The sequence below is a fragment of the Gasterosteus aculeatus genome, chromosome 15, assembly GCF_964276395.1.
Source record: "Gasterosteus aculeatus chromosome 15, fGasAcu3.hap1.1, whole genome shotgun sequence".
Taxonomy (NCBI): domain Eukaryota; kingdom Metazoa; phylum Chordata; class Actinopteri; order Perciformes; family Gasterosteidae; genus Gasterosteus; species Gasterosteus aculeatus.
In genome coordinates, this window is record NC_135703.1 from 2478885 (window position 1) to 2498815 (window position 19931).

At 48.3% G+C, this 19931-nt stretch overlaps 1 protein-coding gene and 1 long non-coding RNA gene across 19 annotated transcripts in view; one reads left to right on the forward strand and one right to left on the reverse strand.

Moving 5' to 3' along the window:
• dctn1b (dynactin 1b) overlaps nucleotides 1-19931 on the reverse strand; it is a 20826-nt gene continuing 895 nt past the window's right edge. Inside the window, exons 1-31 of one of the 18 annotated variants that reach the window (XM_078089338.1) lie at nucleotides 17606-18023; nucleotides 14937-15188; nucleotides 14679-14757; nucleotides 14248-14279; nucleotides 13369-13389; nucleotides 11181-11198; nucleotides 9779-9799; nucleotides 9320-9490; nucleotides 8853-8876; nucleotides 8198-8395; nucleotides 7839-8043; nucleotides 7653-7731; nucleotides 7071-7230; nucleotides 6798-6902; nucleotides 5966-6157; nucleotides 5749-5865; nucleotides 5474-5626; nucleotides 5216-5376; nucleotides 4911-5079; nucleotides 4753-4821; nucleotides 4447-4659; nucleotides 4189-4350; nucleotides 3965-4096; nucleotides 3740-3868; nucleotides 3400-3542; nucleotides 3153-3319; nucleotides 2477-2598; nucleotides 2204-2390; nucleotides 1980-2053; nucleotides 1805-1894; nucleotides 1-1615 (exon numbers count right to left, since the gene is read on the reverse strand). In XM_078089338.1, coding sequence (XP_077945464.1) covers nucleotides 1478-1615; nucleotides 1805-1894; nucleotides 1980-2053; nucleotides 2204-2390; nucleotides 2477-2598; nucleotides 3153-3319; nucleotides 3400-3542; nucleotides 3740-3868; nucleotides 3965-4096; nucleotides 4189-4350; nucleotides 4447-4659; nucleotides 4753-4821; nucleotides 4911-5079; nucleotides 5216-5376; nucleotides 5474-5626; nucleotides 5749-5865; nucleotides 5966-6157; nucleotides 6798-6902; nucleotides 7071-7230; nucleotides 7653-7731; nucleotides 7839-8043; nucleotides 8198-8395; nucleotides 8853-8876; nucleotides 9320-9490; nucleotides 9779-9799; nucleotides 11181-11198; nucleotides 13369-13389; nucleotides 14248-14279; nucleotides 14679-14757; nucleotides 14937-15188; nucleotides 17606-17638 — 3816 coding nt within the window. In that variant the 5' untranslated portion in view covers nucleotides 17639-18023 and the 3' untranslated portion in view covers nucleotides 1-1477. Of the gene's footprint in view, nucleotides 1616-1804; nucleotides 1895-1979; nucleotides 2054-2203; nucleotides 2391-2476; nucleotides 2602-2857; nucleotides 2953-3152; nucleotides 3320-3399; nucleotides 3543-3739; nucleotides 3869-3964; nucleotides 4097-4188; nucleotides 4351-4446; nucleotides 4660-4752; nucleotides 4822-4910; nucleotides 5080-5215; nucleotides 5377-5473; nucleotides 5627-5748; nucleotides 5866-5965; nucleotides 6158-6797; nucleotides 6903-7070; nucleotides 7231-7652; nucleotides 7732-7838; nucleotides 8044-8197; nucleotides 8396-8852; nucleotides 8877-9319; nucleotides 9491-9778; nucleotides 9800-11180; nucleotides 11644-13368; nucleotides 13390-14247; nucleotides 14280-14678; nucleotides 14758-14936; nucleotides 15189-16700; nucleotides 16728-17605; nucleotides 18024-19931 lie in introns of those variants that run through there. The other 17 variants (XM_078089337.1, XM_078089340.1, XM_078089344.1 and 14 more) reach the window with 17 other exon arrangements.
• LOC120833092 (uncharacterized) overlaps nucleotides 18984-19931 on the forward strand; it is a 5687-nt gene continuing 4739 nt past the window's right edge. The window contains exon 1 of the long non-coding RNA XR_005714269.2: nucleotides 18984-19247. This is a non-coding gene — a long non-coding RNA (uncharacterized LOC120833092). The remainder of the gene's footprint in view (nucleotides 19248-19931) is intronic.

Here is a 19931-nt window from a genome sequence, read left to right on the forward strand (position 1 = left end):
TTGCTGTAATGTCTTTATTGATCGGGTATCGGTTGTGCAAGAGCAGGAAGCCACAAGGGAACAGGTTGCACAGATAAATGAGACAATTGATAAATAAACATCTGCATTTTCTCTTAAACCACACTTATGAAAATGCCCATCAATTCAATTAATTCTAAAATAAAACTTTGTAAACCTGGCCTCACAAATCAATAGTAAAACAATTAGCATGTATTAATAAACAAAGCGCCTTATTTAAATCAGATGTGGTGAAGAGAAACAAAGATTCTTTGGCAAAGATGAAGTTCTGCTTGTTTGGTGAGAAGGACATAAGGCAGCGGAGCGCTCTTCACCTTTAAGGCTTTGACACCGCAACAAAAGTAACGCGGCTTTCTGGGTTATTGATTCTTATTCGAGCCAATACCAATACGAGCACTGTGACAACCGGTTTACACCACAAGTGTAATAAATAAAACATAATTTAAAACGTGTGTTATTTTAGTTTTTAAATAAAACATGAAGTAAAATCATTTTATCTGACTTTACGCAGCAAATCAGTTTCTTTATTTGTTCTGTGCAGTCTGCCTGGTTTGGATCAAACCAGAGATAAATACTAAATATCCTTCACACATTCCGAGTTTGCTTCCATGATGAGGTTGTTGCTAAAATCATTTAGTCATTAAAACACCAGAGAAATTAAGTTACATCCAAGTAGAGCGACTGTGCAGGATTTTGTTCGGTTTCTCACTCAGGACTTTATATGTGCAAAAAGCTTCTGATCAAACCGCAATAAAATATCCACTAAATCACATGATGCTTCTTTCCCTTAGACGTTATAAAAACACAACAGTGAGGATCCCTCTAATACGGAGTCACGGGACGCGTGGAGAATCATCCGGCATAATAAATAGACCACAATGTGCAGGTTCCAGTCTGATAAATATTCTACTCGATCCGGGCAGCATGCAGCAGTGACACGTCGCCTCCGCAGGCTTTATATCTACGGCTTCCAGGACTGTAGTCGAGAAGCGGACTCAAAACCAAGATCAGTCTGATCTGATCGGACTTTTGATTTGAGATCGAAAAAGAAAAATGTCCTCAGGGCAATTTCCTCCAGAAGATTATCAAAATGCTTTTTTTTTCCTGAATATAATTAGAAATCAAAATAAGTGTCATATTTCGAATCCCAAAGATTCTCAGTTTACCAAACAATAAACAAGAAAGCAGCCAATCCTAATTTGAAGTTAAACAATTGACTTTAGGTTGAATAATCCAATGACAAACTATTTCAGCGCTGCGCCTCCCTGAGACGGAGCCGGCCGAGCGAGTACGAGACATCCAGGGTGACCTTGAGATTACGCCGCGTCTCAAACTACAGCCTTCACCGATCAACGAAGAGAACTTTCTGCCGCCTGCGAACCAAAATACTTCCTGGTTTGACTTGTTCGGCGCCTGACGTAGGAACCAGGCCGCTGGGTGGAGGCGGCGCGGGCGGAGTTTAGGTCTGCAGCAGACTGTGGACTCGGTGCAGCTGAGACTGGGACAGCACGAGGCGATGCACCTGCTCCTGGCCGCTGTGACACGGCACCATGACCCGGCCCACCAGCACCGTGTCGCCCTGCTTCTCCTCCTTGGCCTGACAACAGACAGGGTTCAGCCAGGTGCATTGTGGGAAGATCGCTTTTAAGACTAAGCATGAGGGCTTTATTTAGAAAACAAGTTATCAAAAAAAAAGGTTTAATGGCAGCGGGTGCAGAAACAGATCTTGATGCATTTTTTCCAAATTAGACTTAATTTGGAAATCAGTAAATCAATAATTGCTCACCTTCACAAACGAGGTCGACGGAAACGTCGCGAAATCGGACGAGGCTCGCGCTCCGGCCTGCTGGTGGACGACGTGCTCGGCGACTTCGTCCTGACGGCGAAGAGAGAAAAGAGGACTTTTAAATAATACGGCTCCCGGATCAGCCAGTGAGCATTTGAAGGACGCGCACGCTCACCTTCAGCCGGCCCAGCGTGTCACTGAGGGACTGTAACCGGGCCGTCTGCTCCAGCAGCTGAGCGCCGGGGGTCACTGCAGCACAAACAACAACAACAACCACCACCAGTGTGCTATTAGCGTAGTAGAATACATAATTCATGTAGTCTGAAAGTATATTGCAAAACAAGTATGTCTTTGTACTTTATATATATGTAGCATTGTATTGAAGCATCATTTGCATACCTGGAGATTTCCCAGTGATGTCCACCACCTTGACGTTGGCGCTCATCTGCAGCAGCGTCTCCAGCAGCTGGTCGGTCTTGCGGTAGAGGGCGCTGGAGAGCACCTCGGGGCGACCTCCTTCTCTGCAGGGGAGCTTGGTCACGTGAAGAGGAGGAAGAGAGGCGAGCTGAGCGCGCATCTTCTCAGCCTGCAGGAGGACACAAAGAAACCCAGATGTAACGAGAAGGGGGTCATGTGACGTTCAACATCCACGTCAGAGGACGGCGTGAAGACCTTCATCCGGTTGTTGTCGTTCTTCAGGTGTTTGATGCAGAGCCGCTGCGCTTCGATCTGCTGAGTCAGCAGAGGGGAGTCGATGACCTGGACCCCCGAACCGGAGACGGGCATCACGTTGGCTGCTGGGGGAGAAGAGCGGGTTCCCGTCAGCAACACGGTTTAACATTTTGATCCTGGGTTTGTGAAAGTAGTGAAGCCTGCCTCTGCTTTAGTCCACTGCACTTACATTCAACCAATAGCATAAGAGTAACTATGCATTAAGTAGTAGATGTACATGCCACAGGATGCCGGTTCATGCGATGCATTTCTACCTGGTGTCAAAATATCCAACTATTTAACAGACCTGCAAAAACCCTTGAATAAAACACTGATGAAGAATATCACGGACGTCAAACCATGCACGTTTCATTATTTTTTAAATAAAAATGAGCATGCGGGATCAACAGCATATAGGCAGATACCTTTTTGTTCCTCTGCAGAACGTATTCAGAGATTAGAAAAAGTGATGGAAAGACAAAGGAGGACTTAAAGTTAGAATCCTGTTTGTTAGATTAGTTTTTTGTCGGCTAGAGTTCATTGTTAAAACATCGCTGAAAGCCGTAACCGCGGGTTAACGTGGTGCCTTCAGGGTTCAGCCTGATGTCGTTAAAATGTACGTCGGTGTCGTTTTCACCTCCTGCTGCTCCCGTGACGATGGAGGCGATCCCCGACGGGCCGGCGGCTCGGAGCCCATCGACGTTCATCTTGGACTGGCTGTTGATTCGCTGCTTCAGCTCCGCCTTCTCCGCCTCCAGCTGGTCGATGTCGGCCTGCAGGGCGTCCATCGTCTCCTCGAACTCCCTGCGGAGAGGAGGACAACGTGGCTGTTGACGTTGCGTTACAGAGGACGCTCGTCTCTCTGCAGAGGGGTTGCTTCTTACTTCTCCTTCTTCTTCAGCAGAGTCTGGGCCTCGTCCAGCCGAGTCTGGATCTTCTCCACGCGTTCGTCTGCGTCTTTGGACGAACTGTCCAGCTTCTTCTCCAGCAGGCTGAGACGGACGCTCGCCTCGCTAAGCTCCTCCCCCTGAAAACAACGGTTTACCCAGCACACATCTTTCATCCGACAATCTTTCTTCTTTTGATTGAAGAGATTTGAAGACAATAATATATTATAATATTTGAATGCACTGCTTAATTGCTACTGTGATTAAATATGTATAATTCATACATTTCTACATTTATCCTCATTTAAATAGAAGCACCTGGGGAGCCTTTACACACCTTGATCTTCAGAGCCTTCTTCAGCTCTTTGATGACCGTCTCTCGGTCCTCCAGCTTCAAGCCGACTCCTTCGGCGTCGGTGATTTCAGCCCGAAGCGCTGCGGCCCGCATGTCCACAGGTGGAGGGTTCTGATGGATTAACGAGGGCAAAGCGTCATGGCGATTAATCTGTCTGAACCCAAACCTGCTTCACCGAGGAGACGAATGGAGAGGTGCAGAGCTCACCTTGTTCTGAGGCCTCTCCGAGTCGTACTCTCCCTCCTGCATGGCGGTGGCCATCTTGTTCATGGTTGCTATGACCATGCCGCAGGAGTGCCGCAGACACTCGTAGGGGTCGGCGCCCTGGGATCCATAGATCTGAAAGCGATGGAAGCTCGTCAACAACGGCAGCGCTCCCGTGATTTGTGCGATCACCTCCTCTGCAGAGAACCTGCAGCGCCGAGTGTCACCTGCTCTCCGGCCTTGAAGGCCACGTCCTCCAGCTTGACGGCCGACAGCCCCTCCTGCTCACCGAGAGGCGACACCATCTGAGCTCCGGCCGCCGCCACTTCCTGCAACACCGCCACCACCCAGGTCAGGTGCTTCCTGCAGTCCGACAGGGTGTCGCACACCTGCAGGGGCCAAAGGTCAACATGACTCAAATTATCACAAACATTCATGAAGAAATAAGAACAGCACAGACAAGGGACAGCGGTTGCCGTGGTTACCTGTTGTCCAAAGGTGAGAGCCGCGGGGATGCCCGGCGCGTCGGTTCCCGGCATCCGGCGGCGAATCTTCTTGCAGAACTGTCGGATGTCGCTGCAGGACGTCTCCAGGTCCTTGAGCAGCACGGCGAGGTCGGCCTTCTCCTGCCCGGCGTGGAGGAAGGACCGCAGACGCCCCACCTCCACCGCCATGCAGTCCAAGGCACTCTGGGTAAACTGCACGTGGACACCACAGGGGGGGGGGGGGGGGGAGTCAAACGGGTGGAGACGCCTCGCTCATGTTACCGTGTGGGTGGTGTCGGGACTCACTCTGATGTGATCGGCCAGCTGCATGGTGCAGTCCTCGTCCTGATCGGCCAGGTGGATGCTGTACAGGTGCTGCAGGTCCACATGCGGAGTTATCATAAACAGGCTGTGGTACGTACATAAAATGGTGTGTGTGTGTGTGTGTGTGTGTGTGCACACACCTGGTAGTATTTAATGGCCTTGGTGAGCGGCTCCACGTTGACCGTCTCGTCCAGCTGGTCTTTGTGCAGAAGGTCGATGAGGAAATCAAGAGATCGTTCATGGACGCTCATCTCAGGGTAGAGAGAGCCGACCTTCTTATAGACATCCACGCTGCACTGAGCCAGAGCTCTGACACACACACACACACACACACACACACACACGTTGTGATTCTGTGAAATCTGGAACTAAATATTACATTTGAAATGTTCCCTCAACAATAAGCATTATCTTTATTTCGTACTGTGATCTGCGTGGGACTTACTGCTCGTATTTGTGCAGCGTGGCCTGCAGCAGACTCAGCGAGTAGACCAAACCGCCCGCGAAGCTCAGCTGCTCCCCGACGGCGCCCTTCAGCCCGGCTCGCTCCACGCAGTTCTCGTTCAGCTCAAACTTCTCCTGGGCCTGTTTGCTGATCAGCTCGGCCTGCAGACACACGGGCGCGCGGGGAGTGAAAAGGGTTGAAATGGAGGTTCTGTCTCAGTGAGATCTGTGGTGAAAACAGAGAAGCGCGGCGCTCGACCTTGCAGACGAGTCTGGGGATGAGCAGCAGCACCAGGATGCAGTCGTGGTCTCCGCCGTGCCGGAGGAAGGACTCGGGCATGAAGGAGGTCAGGAGAGAAACGTGTCTGTTGGCCTGACCCACCTCCATCTTCCTCAGCTCCATCTCAATCGCCTACACGCACACACACACACACAACTGTAAGTTTTAACTCAACAACCTCTCAACTCACAGAGCAGATTCAGGTTGTCTAACGTGATCACGCCGCTGAGAGCTTCTCATTATGTCTTAGTGACCTTGGCGTAGGCCTTCGTCTCTGCGAACTTGATCTTGAAGTCGAACATCTCTGCGGGCGCCTGCTGCTGCAGCTCTGCAGACGCTTCCTGCTGACTGGTGAGCTCTCTGTTCACCTCCTGCGGCGCAAACACACACGAGGGAGAGAGAGAGAGAGAGCTCATGGAGCGCGGGCGTTCATGTGAAGACGACGCACTGCATCACCGCTGGCGTCCTCACCTGCAGGTGAGCCGTGAGCTCGCGGTATTTCTTGATGGTCTGCTGGTAGTCGGCTACGGTCTCTTGCGCCGCCTCGACGTGCTTCCCGGACTCCCGGACCTTCGCGGCGCCGAGGTCCAACATCTCCCTGAGCTCCAGCTCCGTCTCCCTGGCGTTCTCCTGCAGCTCGTCGTTCATCTCGTTTATAGCTTCCTGATTGGCGGGGGACGGGGGGGGAGGGAGGGTGATGTCATTACAGCATTGTCAGTTTGTTCCGTTCTTCATTATCCATCTTGCACGCGCACACATTTTTATTTCTTTCCTTTTGTTGTTTTGTTGTCGTTTTGTCACATGCATATTTAGTTTTATGTTTGTAAATTATATATAAATTATAATATTATATAGGTGGAAGCTTCAGATAAGCCCAGTTGGCTTTTTGCTTCTTCCTGCACAGTGATATTTATTATTTCTATATTGTTTATTTTGTATTGCTTGAATTGTGCAAATAAAAAAAATTAAAACTATCTTGTAGCAAAAACATACATCTCAAAATCCCTGCACGCACTGTAGGTGGTTAAAGTCAATGGAAAGCAGAGGTTGATTCATTCCAGTAGCACCTAAAAGACGTGGCCTTTATATTTCAAACATAATTCATATAAGAACTGAACAGCAGAGGGCAGCACGTCCAATGAATGACTGATGGAATGAATGAATGATGGAATGAGTCAGCCTGCTGAGGCACTTTAACTTTCTCTCACCTCCCGTACGAGCATCGACGCACAGAGATGCTGTGATCTTTTTAATAAACAAGCATATTGAATTGGAAGTCAATGAACTGACGGTTGTCTCTCACCAGGTCAGTCACCGTCTCCCTCATCTCCCGGACTTTCTCCTCCAGGTCCAGGTTCCTCTCGGTGAGCATCTCCACCATCTCCTCCGCCCCCAAAGCTGCATCCACCTGAATCAAAGCGCATCGTCAGCATCACAAACATCTCCGTGGCAACACGAGTTTCCCGGAACAACTGAGAAAGAAAAAGCTGCGTTCGTCTGAAAGCGGCGGATCCTGATTCACGTGACCGCAGCAGCTCTGAGGCTCTTTGTGACAAAAGAAACCGAAGAAACCGACCTGTTCCTTCAGCTCGTCGATGGTCTTCTCCGCCACCGCCATCTCCTCCTGCAGTTTCTCCTTGTGAGCCCTCAGGGTGTCCAGCTCCACGTTCTTCTTCTCCATCTGCTTCTGCAACTTCACGTGTTCCTGCTTCTCTGAGGACGACAGGTCACGCATCCTGAAACACGGGGAAACACAGCGTCAACATCTGGATCGGGTAGAAGCATCTTAAGAAGATCAAAATAACGACTGTTGGTGCTACATTAAGATGGAACGCACTTACGCCTCTTGTGGCCAAAATAAGTATCACAAATGCAAACTAAAAAATGTGTTATTACGTTTTTTTCCACCTGTTTGACATAATTCTCTTCAAGAAAATGTCTTCAGTCATAATCACAGTAATACAAATAAATGAAGATCAGACTTAGAAATTCAGAGGTTTTTCAAATTTGTCTTCTGGGGCTTGTCAATCAGATATGAAGAAAATGTATTTGAGGGCTAAATATAATAAAGAGTCTGTTTTATTTTTTAAGTGTTTCTAAAAACTCTAAATAAAATTGTGATAAATGAAAGAATTACAGAAAACACACACACACACACCTGACCAGTGCTTCCTTCAGCCTCCCATTCTGCTCTTCCAGCTGTTTCACATGGTAACTGGAGGCAGCTCCATCCGAACCTGTGAGCAACCCAAAGTCCACAGCTGAGCGCCGCCGCGTCTCTTCTCACATGACAATGATCAGAGTTCAGAACGCACAGATAATTAAACTGGTTTGTCAGCCGAACCTTTCTCCTCAATTTCGTGCTTGAGGATCTCCAGGTCCATGGTGAGCTCGTCCACTTTCTCCTTGTGGGAGTCGACCTCCAGCTGCAGAGACTCCGCCCTCTCCTCGGCCATCTCCTTATCCAGCGTGGCCATCTCGATGGCGTCCGCCGTGTCCGACATCTCCTCCATGTAGTGCTCCTTGGCCTCCTGGGCTTCCTTGGCCTCCTACACGCAGATTATTACGTACAGTTAGTTATGTTCAATCCTTAACACCTGCAGGGAAATAACCCCAGATTAGAGAATGTCATTCCCCGACGCTGGAAACATGCATCTCTCATCCGTTCATCAAACATCTCCTCGCTCATCTGCTGCTTCTCACCCTCTTGGCCTCTTTGAGTTGTTTCTGCAGCTCGGCCTGCTGCTCCTGCATCTTCGTCTTCCACTCCTGCAGCTGCTCCAGCTGGATCTTGTGCTTCTCCAGCTCCTTCAGCTTGGCCTTGTCCTCCGTCCGCTTCATCTTCAGCGTCTCCAGCTTCTCCTCCAGGTCCTTCACCTGACCGCGCAGCGCCTCCTCTTCCTGTGGTGCGGAGATGCTTCATTAGTAAAAGCACTTTTAAAGAAAGAACAAAAAGGGGCTCTTGTCCTCCACAGTTTTGGTGTGAGTATTTCCATGCAAGGTAACAAGAACTTTATTGTTCCTTACATGCACTTACTCCACCTGTGGAGTGCACTCTTTAAGCATTAAGACACACACACACACACACACACACACACACACACACACACACACACACACACACACACACACACACACACACACACACACACACACACACACACACACACACTGGATATACGTGCTTTGACATTTCAAAGCAGGAGATCTTTAGCAGGAGAATTTAATCCTGGAATAAAGACGTCACGCCATCTCACACGCAGTAATTAAAGACGAAGTCACACCGTTGTTAACATGTTAGTGAAAGGAAAGAAATAACACTGCGACATCAAGTGCAAAAATATTCACATCACTGCACCTGCGTTTCCATAGTGACGACCTCCTGAGGGGATAAAGTGCCAATCAGACTGATTGCGTTGGCCTTAAAGTTAAAATACCAGACTGCAGCTGATTTTAATAAATGTTAACTAGTGATATTTAACTAAAAATGATGCTACATGTTGATTTTTCTCTGTCGGTGGTTTTCTGTGAGTTTATAGACAATTAAACAATTAAATGTTTGACCTTATCGTGCTTAATTAGCCATGAACAAATGAAATGCAAACACTTAATTGGAATATAAACGCTGTTGTTATTCTATGTTTCCTTTTTGTATTTTAAGGCGCCCGTTGCAGCCGCGGGCTCCTTCATGACAGCAACGCCGACTGACAGCGGCGCCAAAACGTCGCATCGGATTTAACTCCCACACCTGCGCCCCCGTCAGAGCCCGATGACGTCTTCGACCTCCACCACCGCGGCCCGGGCGTGAGAGAGGCGGCAACTGACCTTGGTGGGCGCGGGGGCCGGGGGGTTTCCCGGGGAGTGGAGGGCGGGGATGACCGGAGCGGCCAGCGGCGTCTGGGCCGGCGTGCTGGGCTCGCTGCTGCTCATCTCGCCGGCCGAGGCCGAGGCCGAGCCCGACGCCGCCCCCTTCCCCCCCGCGGGGCGGGTGGGCTGCTGCAGACAGAAACAAGGGGGAGAAATAATGAGGAGGAGCACACGACCCAATATGAATGAATGAGGTTTAATGCGCCGTGATGGAGGCGATATCCGGGGCGACAGTGATGGACTAAACCGGCTGCATGAATGTAGCTTGCAAACGAGGCTGAAATGATCAGAAACTCGGATGCTGATATGATGATTACATGTGCAACACAACCAGGATCATGCTAACGTAGCATCGCGCTCACAGACATACAAACCGCTTCATGAGCAGCGTGATAGAAACAGACGGACTGGGCTCACCTTGGGCCTTCTGGCCGTGGTCTGAGGAGGAGGAGGAGGAGAGGAGCAAGTGGAAAAGGGTCAAGGGGCAGCAGAGGAGGAGAGGAAAGAAGGGAAGGAAACAAACAGCCGTTAGTGATTCAAGGCAAAGATCATTTTTCACCTGGAAATCAAAAACAAAAGCAAAAGATGGCTGCGTGAAACGGACAATAAAGCAGCACAATGAATCCATAACGGAGGGACGAGGCTGCAGGTCTCTGCTCTGTTGCCCCCCCCCCCGTCCCTCCCCGTCCCTCCCCCCCTCCCTCGTAGTTTTCAGGGCCTCAACCCACGTGGACACTGGGCCTGGTACGGATGTTGTGCCCTGAATGAGTGCTTTGTGTCTCGCACGGACGAGCTTCAGTGGAGCCCAAACGCCCCCTACCCCCCCCCTCCATCCCCATCTCCCCCTCCTCCCACCGCGGTGCTGCAATAACGAATCACGCTATATGAACTTTAACACGAAGGTGTGTGTTGCAGGCTGGACAACCCTTCCAGTGATCCCAACAATTATTATTAGATTAAGAAAATCTGTTTCAAGTTTGATTCATTCCCCAAATGGAGTTTGCTCAGTTTCCATGAATTTGTACTTAATTTTGTTTGATAATAAATAAATATTTGTAGTACTTTATTCATACTTTATTCATTCAAATATGTAAATTTATAAATTTCTATTAAACTCAAGAGTTGAAATTATCAGAAAAATGAGGACAACTTCAACATAGATGATCAAATAATAAAGAAATATTCAAGATTTTGAGAAGACAATCATGTAAGCTTGCAAAAGGATATTGAGGGATATAAATGTCGACACAACACAGCGAAGCCGCGACGCTTTCACTTCCACCACATTCATGCAGAATGATGTGAAGTCACTCTCGCCTCTTCTGCACCCCCCCCCGGCCCCCCCGGCCTCGGGCCCGGCCGTCGCTCTGACTCGTTATCGTCCTTTATCGGATTACAGACGGACCATTCAGCAGAAATTAGCCCGAGCTAACAGCCGTACCAAACGAGAGCTGACAGAGCTCTTAAGCTGCGGCGCCGTCCTGAGATCACATCCGCCCGAGTGGACGAGTGAAGTCACTGGACGGACGGACGAGAATGAATCGCCCGCTTTGTAAAAAAGGCTTCTGCATGACGAGGCCGAACGAACGAGCAAAGCTTGTGCTGCACGTGTAGAAATCAGTGACCAAGATGCAGCAAGGCGTCTAGTTTCAAACTGGAAACATCAGATTTTGCCTGAGATGGAAAAAAAAAAGAGCAATTCCCACCAAAGCGAAAATAGGAACTAAAACTTTCCAGCATGACCTTCAAAGCAGCCCCAGCAAAATAAACAACAACAACAACAGCAGCCTAACAGATACGATCACATGGAGTTCTGTACCTTCCGGGGAGCAGGAGTCTGTCTCATCATATTTGCAAGAGAAGAAGACACACACACACACACACACACACACAGGAAGGTGATGAACTGTAAAGATGCTCGATCCACAGAGACCAGGACAGACAGACGGACAGAGAGACAGACAGGCAGCTGGAGACGAGCAGACAGACACTCAGGCCGGGAAGCTGCAGCGGTGCAAATGGCCGCAGCGATTCTTTCCCAGGCTCCCCCTGCCTCCCTCTGTCCTCTTGCTACCGTCCTCCTTCGTGTCCTCCTTCGTGTCCTCCTTCTCGGCGTCTCTCATAATCCGTTCGCCGGAGCCCCTCGGGTCGGTGCCTCCCTCCCCTTTTTCTCCCCCGTTCACGACTCGGACATCTTCTGCCTGAGAGCCTCCGAGCTGCTTGTGCTCGCAGGAGACGCCTCTCCTCCCCTCACCCTCCTCCCCCTTTCTCTCTCTGCTTATTGTGGTTCTCCAGCCAATGCCGTGCTCCGGCATTACATCACCGTGCACCCTCCTCCCTCCCTCCCTCCCTCCCTCCTTGCCAGACAGGGAGGGAGGGAGGGATGGGTGAGACGATGTGTGACATGGGAGAAACGGAGGAGAGGATGTGAGACAGAGTTGAGCGAGAAAAATGAGCAGCGACGGCGATGGAAGCCTCTCGTTGCCTAGCAACACTGTCAGAGCTCCCCGATGGCTCATTAAAACGAGGCTGCCAAAAACAACGAGGACGTAACCGTTAAAAAGTTCTAAACGCCTTTTACATTTCAGGTGTTTTCGTTTGACTTTATTTCGTCTGTTAACACTTTTGGTGTCGCAGCGTGAGACGACGTATTAAACATCAACTGTATTCATCCAGAGGGAAACTGCTGAGCAGCAGGTACAGAAAGCTTCTTCTTCCAAACATAACGCTGCGTCTGTTCTATACTAGTCATTAAAAAGCAGGATCCTGGAGAAATGGATTGAATGTTAAATTAAAAAACTGGCTAATCTGGAGCTTCAGAAGTTACGCTGATGATTTCGGGCAATGAGTGATTTAAGAGGCCAGTTCGTTCCTCTGAGAAGCTTTCACAATATCTTTCTCTGCTCCGCTAATCTCCTTCTGTGCAGGACGACGGAGCGACGTAAGAGGATTAATGGAATGGAAACACTCCGACTGGCAGCGAGCTCTCGACCCAAAATACTTTCACAAAGTGGCCGTGAAAACGATCTTTACAATAAAAGTCAGCGAGGTCGCGTTTTCTTTGTGAGATTATATGATGAAGAACGGATCATTGGGAGAGAGACTGAAGCGACTTCAGAGTAAACGGTTTACACGGATCGGTTTCAGGGCCGCGGAGGGAGATCTGTCCTGATGAAACATTAAACATCTTCCTCTGCAGGCTGAGTGCTGCTCTGAGGCGGACAGAGGGGAGGATGGGGGAGTGTGGGGGGAGGAATGTGGGGGGGGGGGGGGGGAACCCGAGAGGCGGAAGAAGCACAAATGTCAAAGCAGGTTGTTTGTTTGAACGTTGCATCACTTTGGCGATTTGGTTAGCATTGGTTAGCATTGTTAATTTACTAAATTGATTCACACTGCATTTGTATTATTGATGATTTATTCATTCATTTAGTCATTTATTTATCTTTTTATCTATATATTCAACACTTTGTGTCAACATAAATACAAAACGTCCCTTTTCTTAAAAAGAAAAGACTGTATAATAAATCAACCTGGTTTTTGATGCTATAACTTTTAACTGGAGAAAAACAAAGACTTGTTTTCATTCATTCGACTTAGAGAACAGTTCAGCTTTCCTCTCTCTTCTGTATTTCTGCATGTTCTGAATCTCCTGCGTGACATTTCCCCGCGCACATCCTCAGCTGGATCAGAACATCGGGGCCTCGCGGCTGAGACTAAACCGAGCTCCTGAGGACCGGAGACGATAAAGTCGACCCGAGCTGACGGGAAATCCATAGTGAGAGAGTCGGTTCTCTGCAGGATTTCACCTCGTCCACCTCTGACATTCATCAGCACGCGTGACTCAGCGGCTTGATAAAGTCAGACCGTCGGCATTTACAGTCAAGAAATGAGCGGAGAGGCCCGGTTGCCATGCAGAAGCGAGGCAGTTCAGAGCCACGGTTACCATGGTTACCACACTCATCACCACTACATCACCACGGTACCGAGGTTAGAGAAACATGCGCCACCTTTTTGGGCTTCAGTCCTCGCTGCGTGGTCGGAGGAAAGAAGGGAAGGAAGTGAGGAAGGAAGTGAGGAAGGAAGGGAGGAGGTTAAAGGTCACGAGGCATGCTGGAGCTGACGGGGGGGACTGAGGCGAGTCGGTGCTCCTCGATGTCGGATCAGAGACCTCAATCAAGTAGACAGAACACTTTTCCACTTTTTTCAAATAAACTCAATCCTGAAATTCACTTTTTGTCAAAAACCATTGATAATTAAACTGATAAAATGGGATTTTAGTGTGAACTATACTCTCCGTAGATAAATAATCTGCCAACGCATCTCAACACAGGGAGCGTGTTTATGAGTCAACGTCGCCATCTGCTGCTCAGGCATGAAAACAGAACCTTAACCAACCAAAATAATGGGTTTACTTAGGATTAATTATTATATTGTATATATTTACATATTATATATTTTAATATACATTTGAATGAATACAGGTTTTTCAGTTTTAAGATTCTTATCCATCCTTTTACGGTTATAAATAAAAGAGGAGGTAAATATGTCATATTAAGTATGTGTGTATTATTCCTGTAGTATTCCCAGAATTGTAAATAAATACTTCTAAACAGACAACAAGTACTGAACATTTAAGGCACTCATGATTTTCAGTAACTATTAGACTGAATTAAAACATCCCGTTGAGTGATATAAAAGCACTTTTTCTCTCATAAAGGCCCGAGACAGCAGCGCAGGTGACGTATTATTTTAGTCACACAGTGTTTACTTTAGATAACAGTGTGTGTGTGTGTGTGTGTGTGTGTGTGTGTGTCCAGGTGTGTTTCGCCATATTTCTCCCCGATGTGCTGCGTGCGACCTTTGTGCGCGAGCGTTATCGGACTCACCAGTTTAGTGGACTTGGGCGTCTCCAGGATCTCTGAGATTAAAAAAAAAAAAATAGAAACAAGGAAAGTAAATATTCTATCATCATCAGTCTTGAGATGTACAGACCCACAAACGGTCAACGTGATTCATCGGCCTTCAACAAGAATACATTCAGAGACAGTCGCATGTGGAGGAAAGTAGCTTTCAGTAAATCATACAATAATATAGAAATGCACACACACACATTGAAAATGTTCCCTGATGCTCTCAGGTTCATCTATAACGTCTTTCCCAATTTTTCATCCATGAAGCACTTCTACACTTTGACATCAAAAATGTCTCAGCAGTTTCAGTTTGTGGCATTTAAGAGAAAGTTCACTAGTTTCATTGGGGCGTCCCAGATCGTAAGAACACCAGGTATGTGTGTGTGTGTGTGTGTGTGTGTCTTCACCTCGTTTGGGAACCTTGCCGGTGGCGGCCTCGGGCGTCTCCGGAGACGTCGTGTCGGCCCCGTCGTCCACCAGCTGGATCTGAGACAGACAGACAGGCGGACAGGTGGAAAGCAATAAGACGTTAATCCGTTTTGCCATTTTATTCCTTTTACTGCGGCGACTATGAGAGCTGGTTCGGACGGGATCAACAAATAAAAACAAAAAAGGTCCTCGTGCAGGAGTCACATGATCAAATAGATTCATTCACACATTTTTACCTGCGACTGCCTCACAAATATCCCGCGATTCTCCTCGCAGGTGAAGTAGCGCTTGCCCTGCACGGTGCCGTCGTTCTTGCCCTTGGCCTCGTCCAGGATGACCCCCACCCATTTCCCGGAGGCGAAGAGCGTGTTGCCGATGTAGGCCACCGTGCCGCGCTGCCCCTTGCCGATCACCTCCACCGGGGAGCCCACTTTGACGGGCCGCCCGCCGCCGTCCGAGCTCATCCTGCTGCTGCCGCTGCTGGTGGTCTGTGGAGGAAACACGCGCTGTTGAAAACACGTTTACGGCGCCGCCGGTAACGGGCCACTGCGCTAAATATCACATATCAGTATTGAGCCAATAAAGGGAGCATCCTCTTCTTCTTCTTCTCTGGAGGAGAGTCTGAGGAAACGACCACCAGGACGAGAAGATGAGTTTAAAGTCAGACGGGGGAATGAAAGACACCCTCAAGTTGCATTGTGGGTAGTGTAGGAACAAGTGATTTTGAAGATGAATGAATAGTAGGGATTTCAATTTGGGAAATCTTGACCCAGCGACACCAAATCTGACTACAAAACCCGACATTGAGGCGTAATACTGGACGTCTACTGAAGTGATTAAACTGATTCCATTTCATGAGCATAAGGGCGCAAAGAGTAAGTCAGATTGCGTCGACATCTTTGACAAAATGACTATTATTCCATCATTCAACATGTCCTCCAAAGAATGCTCGCTGGTTATGAAGAAATAGTTGCAAGAAGAAAGTGTGTTTAATGTATTTACTGTTCATTTCAACAGCTCATCAAACGCTCTAAATCCCACCGGCATGCTGGGTAAAGTTCTACATGTTCAATCAGCACAAGCAACACCTCAGGTATAAAAAAAGGTAACGCTTTCATGATCTGCCTAAAAGGTTCAATTGCTGCTTCATCCTCTTGTTCATCGACCAGGAGCAGCAGAACGTGCTTCATGCCAAAAAGACGCCTAAAAAAAAAAAAAAAGGCCCACTCTTGTTTTCCACGCTTTTTGTGACGAGTCACGATGAGGATGGAGAGCAGATCACGCGGCCAAAAACAAGCCTGCGTAACCCAATTTACAGAGTGATGTCCTAGAAGTGACGGTGACTCAGCAGAAGCCACGGGAGCAGATTTCAGCGCGAGAGAAGGCGCCGTGGAAACATTCAGTGTCTTTGTGTTTGACCTGAAAACATCAATGACGGAAGCACAACAGAAAACGATCACCTCCCTACGAAAGGGTCGGACCTTTGAAGAGCGTTTGCTCCGCTTAGACATTGCAGGATAAAAACCCTTCCGGCAGCGAGACTGCAACATACATGTAGTAACATGGGGGGGGGTGAAGCGTCACGTCTCTGGTCCCCAACAGAAGAAACAGCAGGGACAGAGGAGGTCAAAATACATGTAGAAGTTAAATGTGGTCAAACGTCCATATTGCACAAGTTGCGGGCAGAGAATCTCAGTAAGTATCGGAGGGATTGTGGTCAAATCCAGAGTGTTTTGTTGCAGCGCTGTTTAAACATAAGCCTCAACATGGGGTCCCTTCTTACGGGGCATTTTGAACGATTTAGATTTCTCAGCCACAGCATCTCTTACATTAACGTGTTCTCGGAGCTACAAATGGCATTTTTTAATCTACTAAGAGACATACAGAAGAAATGACTTCTTTCTTTGCAGATGTTATCGAACAGATAAGAACATCATATTGCAGCTGCAGTTATTCAAAGACCTGAATTCCCATGAATGCTTAAAGTTTAATTAACCTACCTTATAATTCATGCCCAATATAGAAAGACGTTAGAAGTGGTTACGAGCAGTAAACACGTCCTCGATGGAAGCCAGTGTTAAGATCTATTATTCAGCTATTTAGGTGCATCCAGATCCACGACGGAGGCGGGAATCTTTGGTTTGCTGCAGGGAGACTCGCATGAACCCGACAACAGTCTGCAAACATCCACTTCACAGTCGTAAAAACCACTCAGACCAAAGCGTGCGAGCGGTCTGTGACGAAGCCTTCGCCGCTCCGACCTGTTTGCCGTGAGGGCGTGATGAATTATTCAGGGGCACTCTACTCTTAACGCACAACTTCCACGCTTAATGGGAGATAAGAACACGGCCTCATTTGCGGCACCGTCGACGAGGCCGCCGTCCGATTGCTTTGTTTACTCCAAAACAAACCTCCGAAACGCTGTCGCGCACACGTCACGCAGGCTGGATGACAAAGAAAGCACCTCTTCTTCATCAGTAGGAAGAGGCTTTTATGTCATCGGAAGAAAGAAGAAGAAGTGTCTGAGCGCGGATGTCACGCCTGCTGATGCCTGACTCAGAGGCGGAGGACAAACAGGAAGTCCTGTGGTCCTCATGGACGGCGCGTCCGGTGATGACAGAAAGCCTCGTGCTCGTCCCGACAGTGGACTCGTCACGCAGGTCTGAATCTCAGCTTTGGACCCCGGAGGGGGCGTCTGAGCCAAACAAAGAGGCGACAACCCAGACAGAGGGATGCATGCAGCGCTGAAAGGGATTAGAAACCCTCCTATTGAAAGTCAGAACCGAGGCGGCGCCGATGACGGGGTGAGACGGATCGGAAAAACACACGTGAAAGACAACAATGGTGCAACAATTAGGAGCAATTTAAGGAGCCGCTGATTCGCCTCACTGGGATGGACACTCACCCGGCTGTACGTGCTCCTCCTGGTCTGTGACATGTTTCCTCCCCCCCCCCCCCCCTCTCAGGAGGGAAGGAGTGTTATTGGGGAGAGCAGCGGCCAGACAGAAGGGGGTCTCGGAGAGAGATGTGTGTGTGTGGGGGGGGGAGGACGGGGGTTAGATGATGCCGCCGGAGCGTCTCTCCTCCTCCGTCTCCGGATGCAGCACAGCCTCAGCCCTCCTCGCTGCCGGAGGACAGCCGGCGGGGAGCTTCTTTGGCCCCGGCAGAAAGTTTCCAATAGGGGGGGGGGGGGGGGGGGGGGACGGAATGGACCGGAGGAAAGCGGCGGAGCAGAGAAAGGGATGGGGAGAGGGGGGTGACCAGCATCCAGGCCGGGTCTGCTGTGCATCAGCTGAGCGGCGGCTCTGCTCTGCAGTGTCTGAGCTGGTCTGCAGGAGGGAGTCTGCTTTAGGCCCAGACAGGGCGACTGGGTCCTAAAGCCTGCAAATACGCCTCTGTAAAAGCTTCTCAAAATAATCACTTCTCCCATTGCACGAGCTCGCTGTATGCCGGGGGCAATCTGGCGTGATGCAGACGTTCCTTCAAAGAGCAATTTAAATCCTCATAAGACCAATAATTAAAGCACAAAGTGCCATGATAGTCACTTTTGTTTTGAATGGTGAGTCAACTAAAGAAATATTCCTTTAAGAGCATACATGCAGCAAAGGAATATTATTAAAATAGCTCAGGTGGATCCTTGGAAGGCCGATTCATGTCAAGTTTCCCTCAGTATCTTCTGCCAGAAGAGGCAACAAAAACACCGGCGGTATATTATAAGCATTTTCAAATGTGGGGGGGTTTGAACACAAAAGGCTCAGGTGATGCTCCGTTATACAGCACATTGTAACCAAATGCCACAGGATTACATTCGGGCCCCCCACAGAGCGGGGATTAACTCCCCTTTATCAGCTAACTGCACGGCCGGGTTTTTTTTTTTTCAAACTCTCATTCCCTTCGATTTCTGTGTTGTCATCGTTTTCAGAAAGCGGCAGGGTTTGTGTGTAAAAGCTTTTAGCTCAAAGGCTGATAAGAGATGTTTCATTTCAGAGTGCATTTCAGTATCAGAACAAAGAGACCCGGCCTTCGAGGGGGGGGGGGGGGGGGGGGTTTGAATAATAAATAATAATAATGCAACCAGACGTCAGGACACGTCAGGTCGGCTCCGTGTCAGCGCTCCACCTACAGAACGGATGTACTGATTGAGGCAGTTTGTTTGTGGCTGCATGGCCTATGAATAAAACTCCCCAAATGAATATATAAAATCCAGCCCACAATTTACAATGCGGGAGAGTTATACGCAATTTGGCACGGTTATAAAAAAAGAAAATAGAGCCTCTGCAGTCGCCTTGCACCCATTTATGCAAATGACGAAGGCCAGAAGGGGTGATGGGATCGGGAGGTAGAGGAGAAAGGGGGGGGGACCTTCATCCCTCACCAAAGAAATTATAGGAAGGCAATCAGCAGACAAGCAGAAATGAAGGAACTGGCTCCTTAAGAACAATGCGGAGGAGGAGGCGCCTCCTGCTGCTGGACGGAAACACAGGACGGTTGCACCTTGAACAGCGGTGACACGGGTCTGCAGGTCCAGGCGAACGCGTCCAAACCAGGTAACGATGAGCCCGTCTGCGTGCTGCCAGCTGCCATTGGTTGGGACTGTTTAGTGGGAATACGCTGGTCTCATAGTTCTATAGATTCACGATCTGAGACAGAAACTGCTGCGTGTGACAACAACAGTTTCATTTAGGGATGCAATTCATTTTGTATTTTAAGTCAATCTGTTTGTTAGTTTTTGAAATTACGGGTTGCTCATTTGTTCACTTGATTTAAAAATGAAGTGACACAATATCAGCTTCCACTTTGGACAAAACAAATGATTTAGCGTATAAATGTATGGAATCAACTTAAGTTAAGTAGTGTCACTTAAGTGTAAGTGCAATTTGTACACAACTAAAACATCTAACAACTGTTACATATTTTTCTTCTTTGGTCTATAAATTGAACAAAATAGTGAAAGATGCCCATCAAAAGTTCACAAATCCCAAGATGAAAAACAACGTGTTTTGTCAGAATGGCATTTTCTTTAATAAACAACTGATCATCTCAATTGATTAATTTAGTTGTCAACCAATCAGCGAATGACCAGCTTAGGTCATACAGTGCAGTAGGATAGCTGACATTAAATAAGTATCAATTTAATTCATCCTAAATTACATAATAGAAAATTATTTAAATATTCTCTTAGCTTGCTACTTTTCATTATTCTATTATTGTTTGTAAACTATATCTGGTTT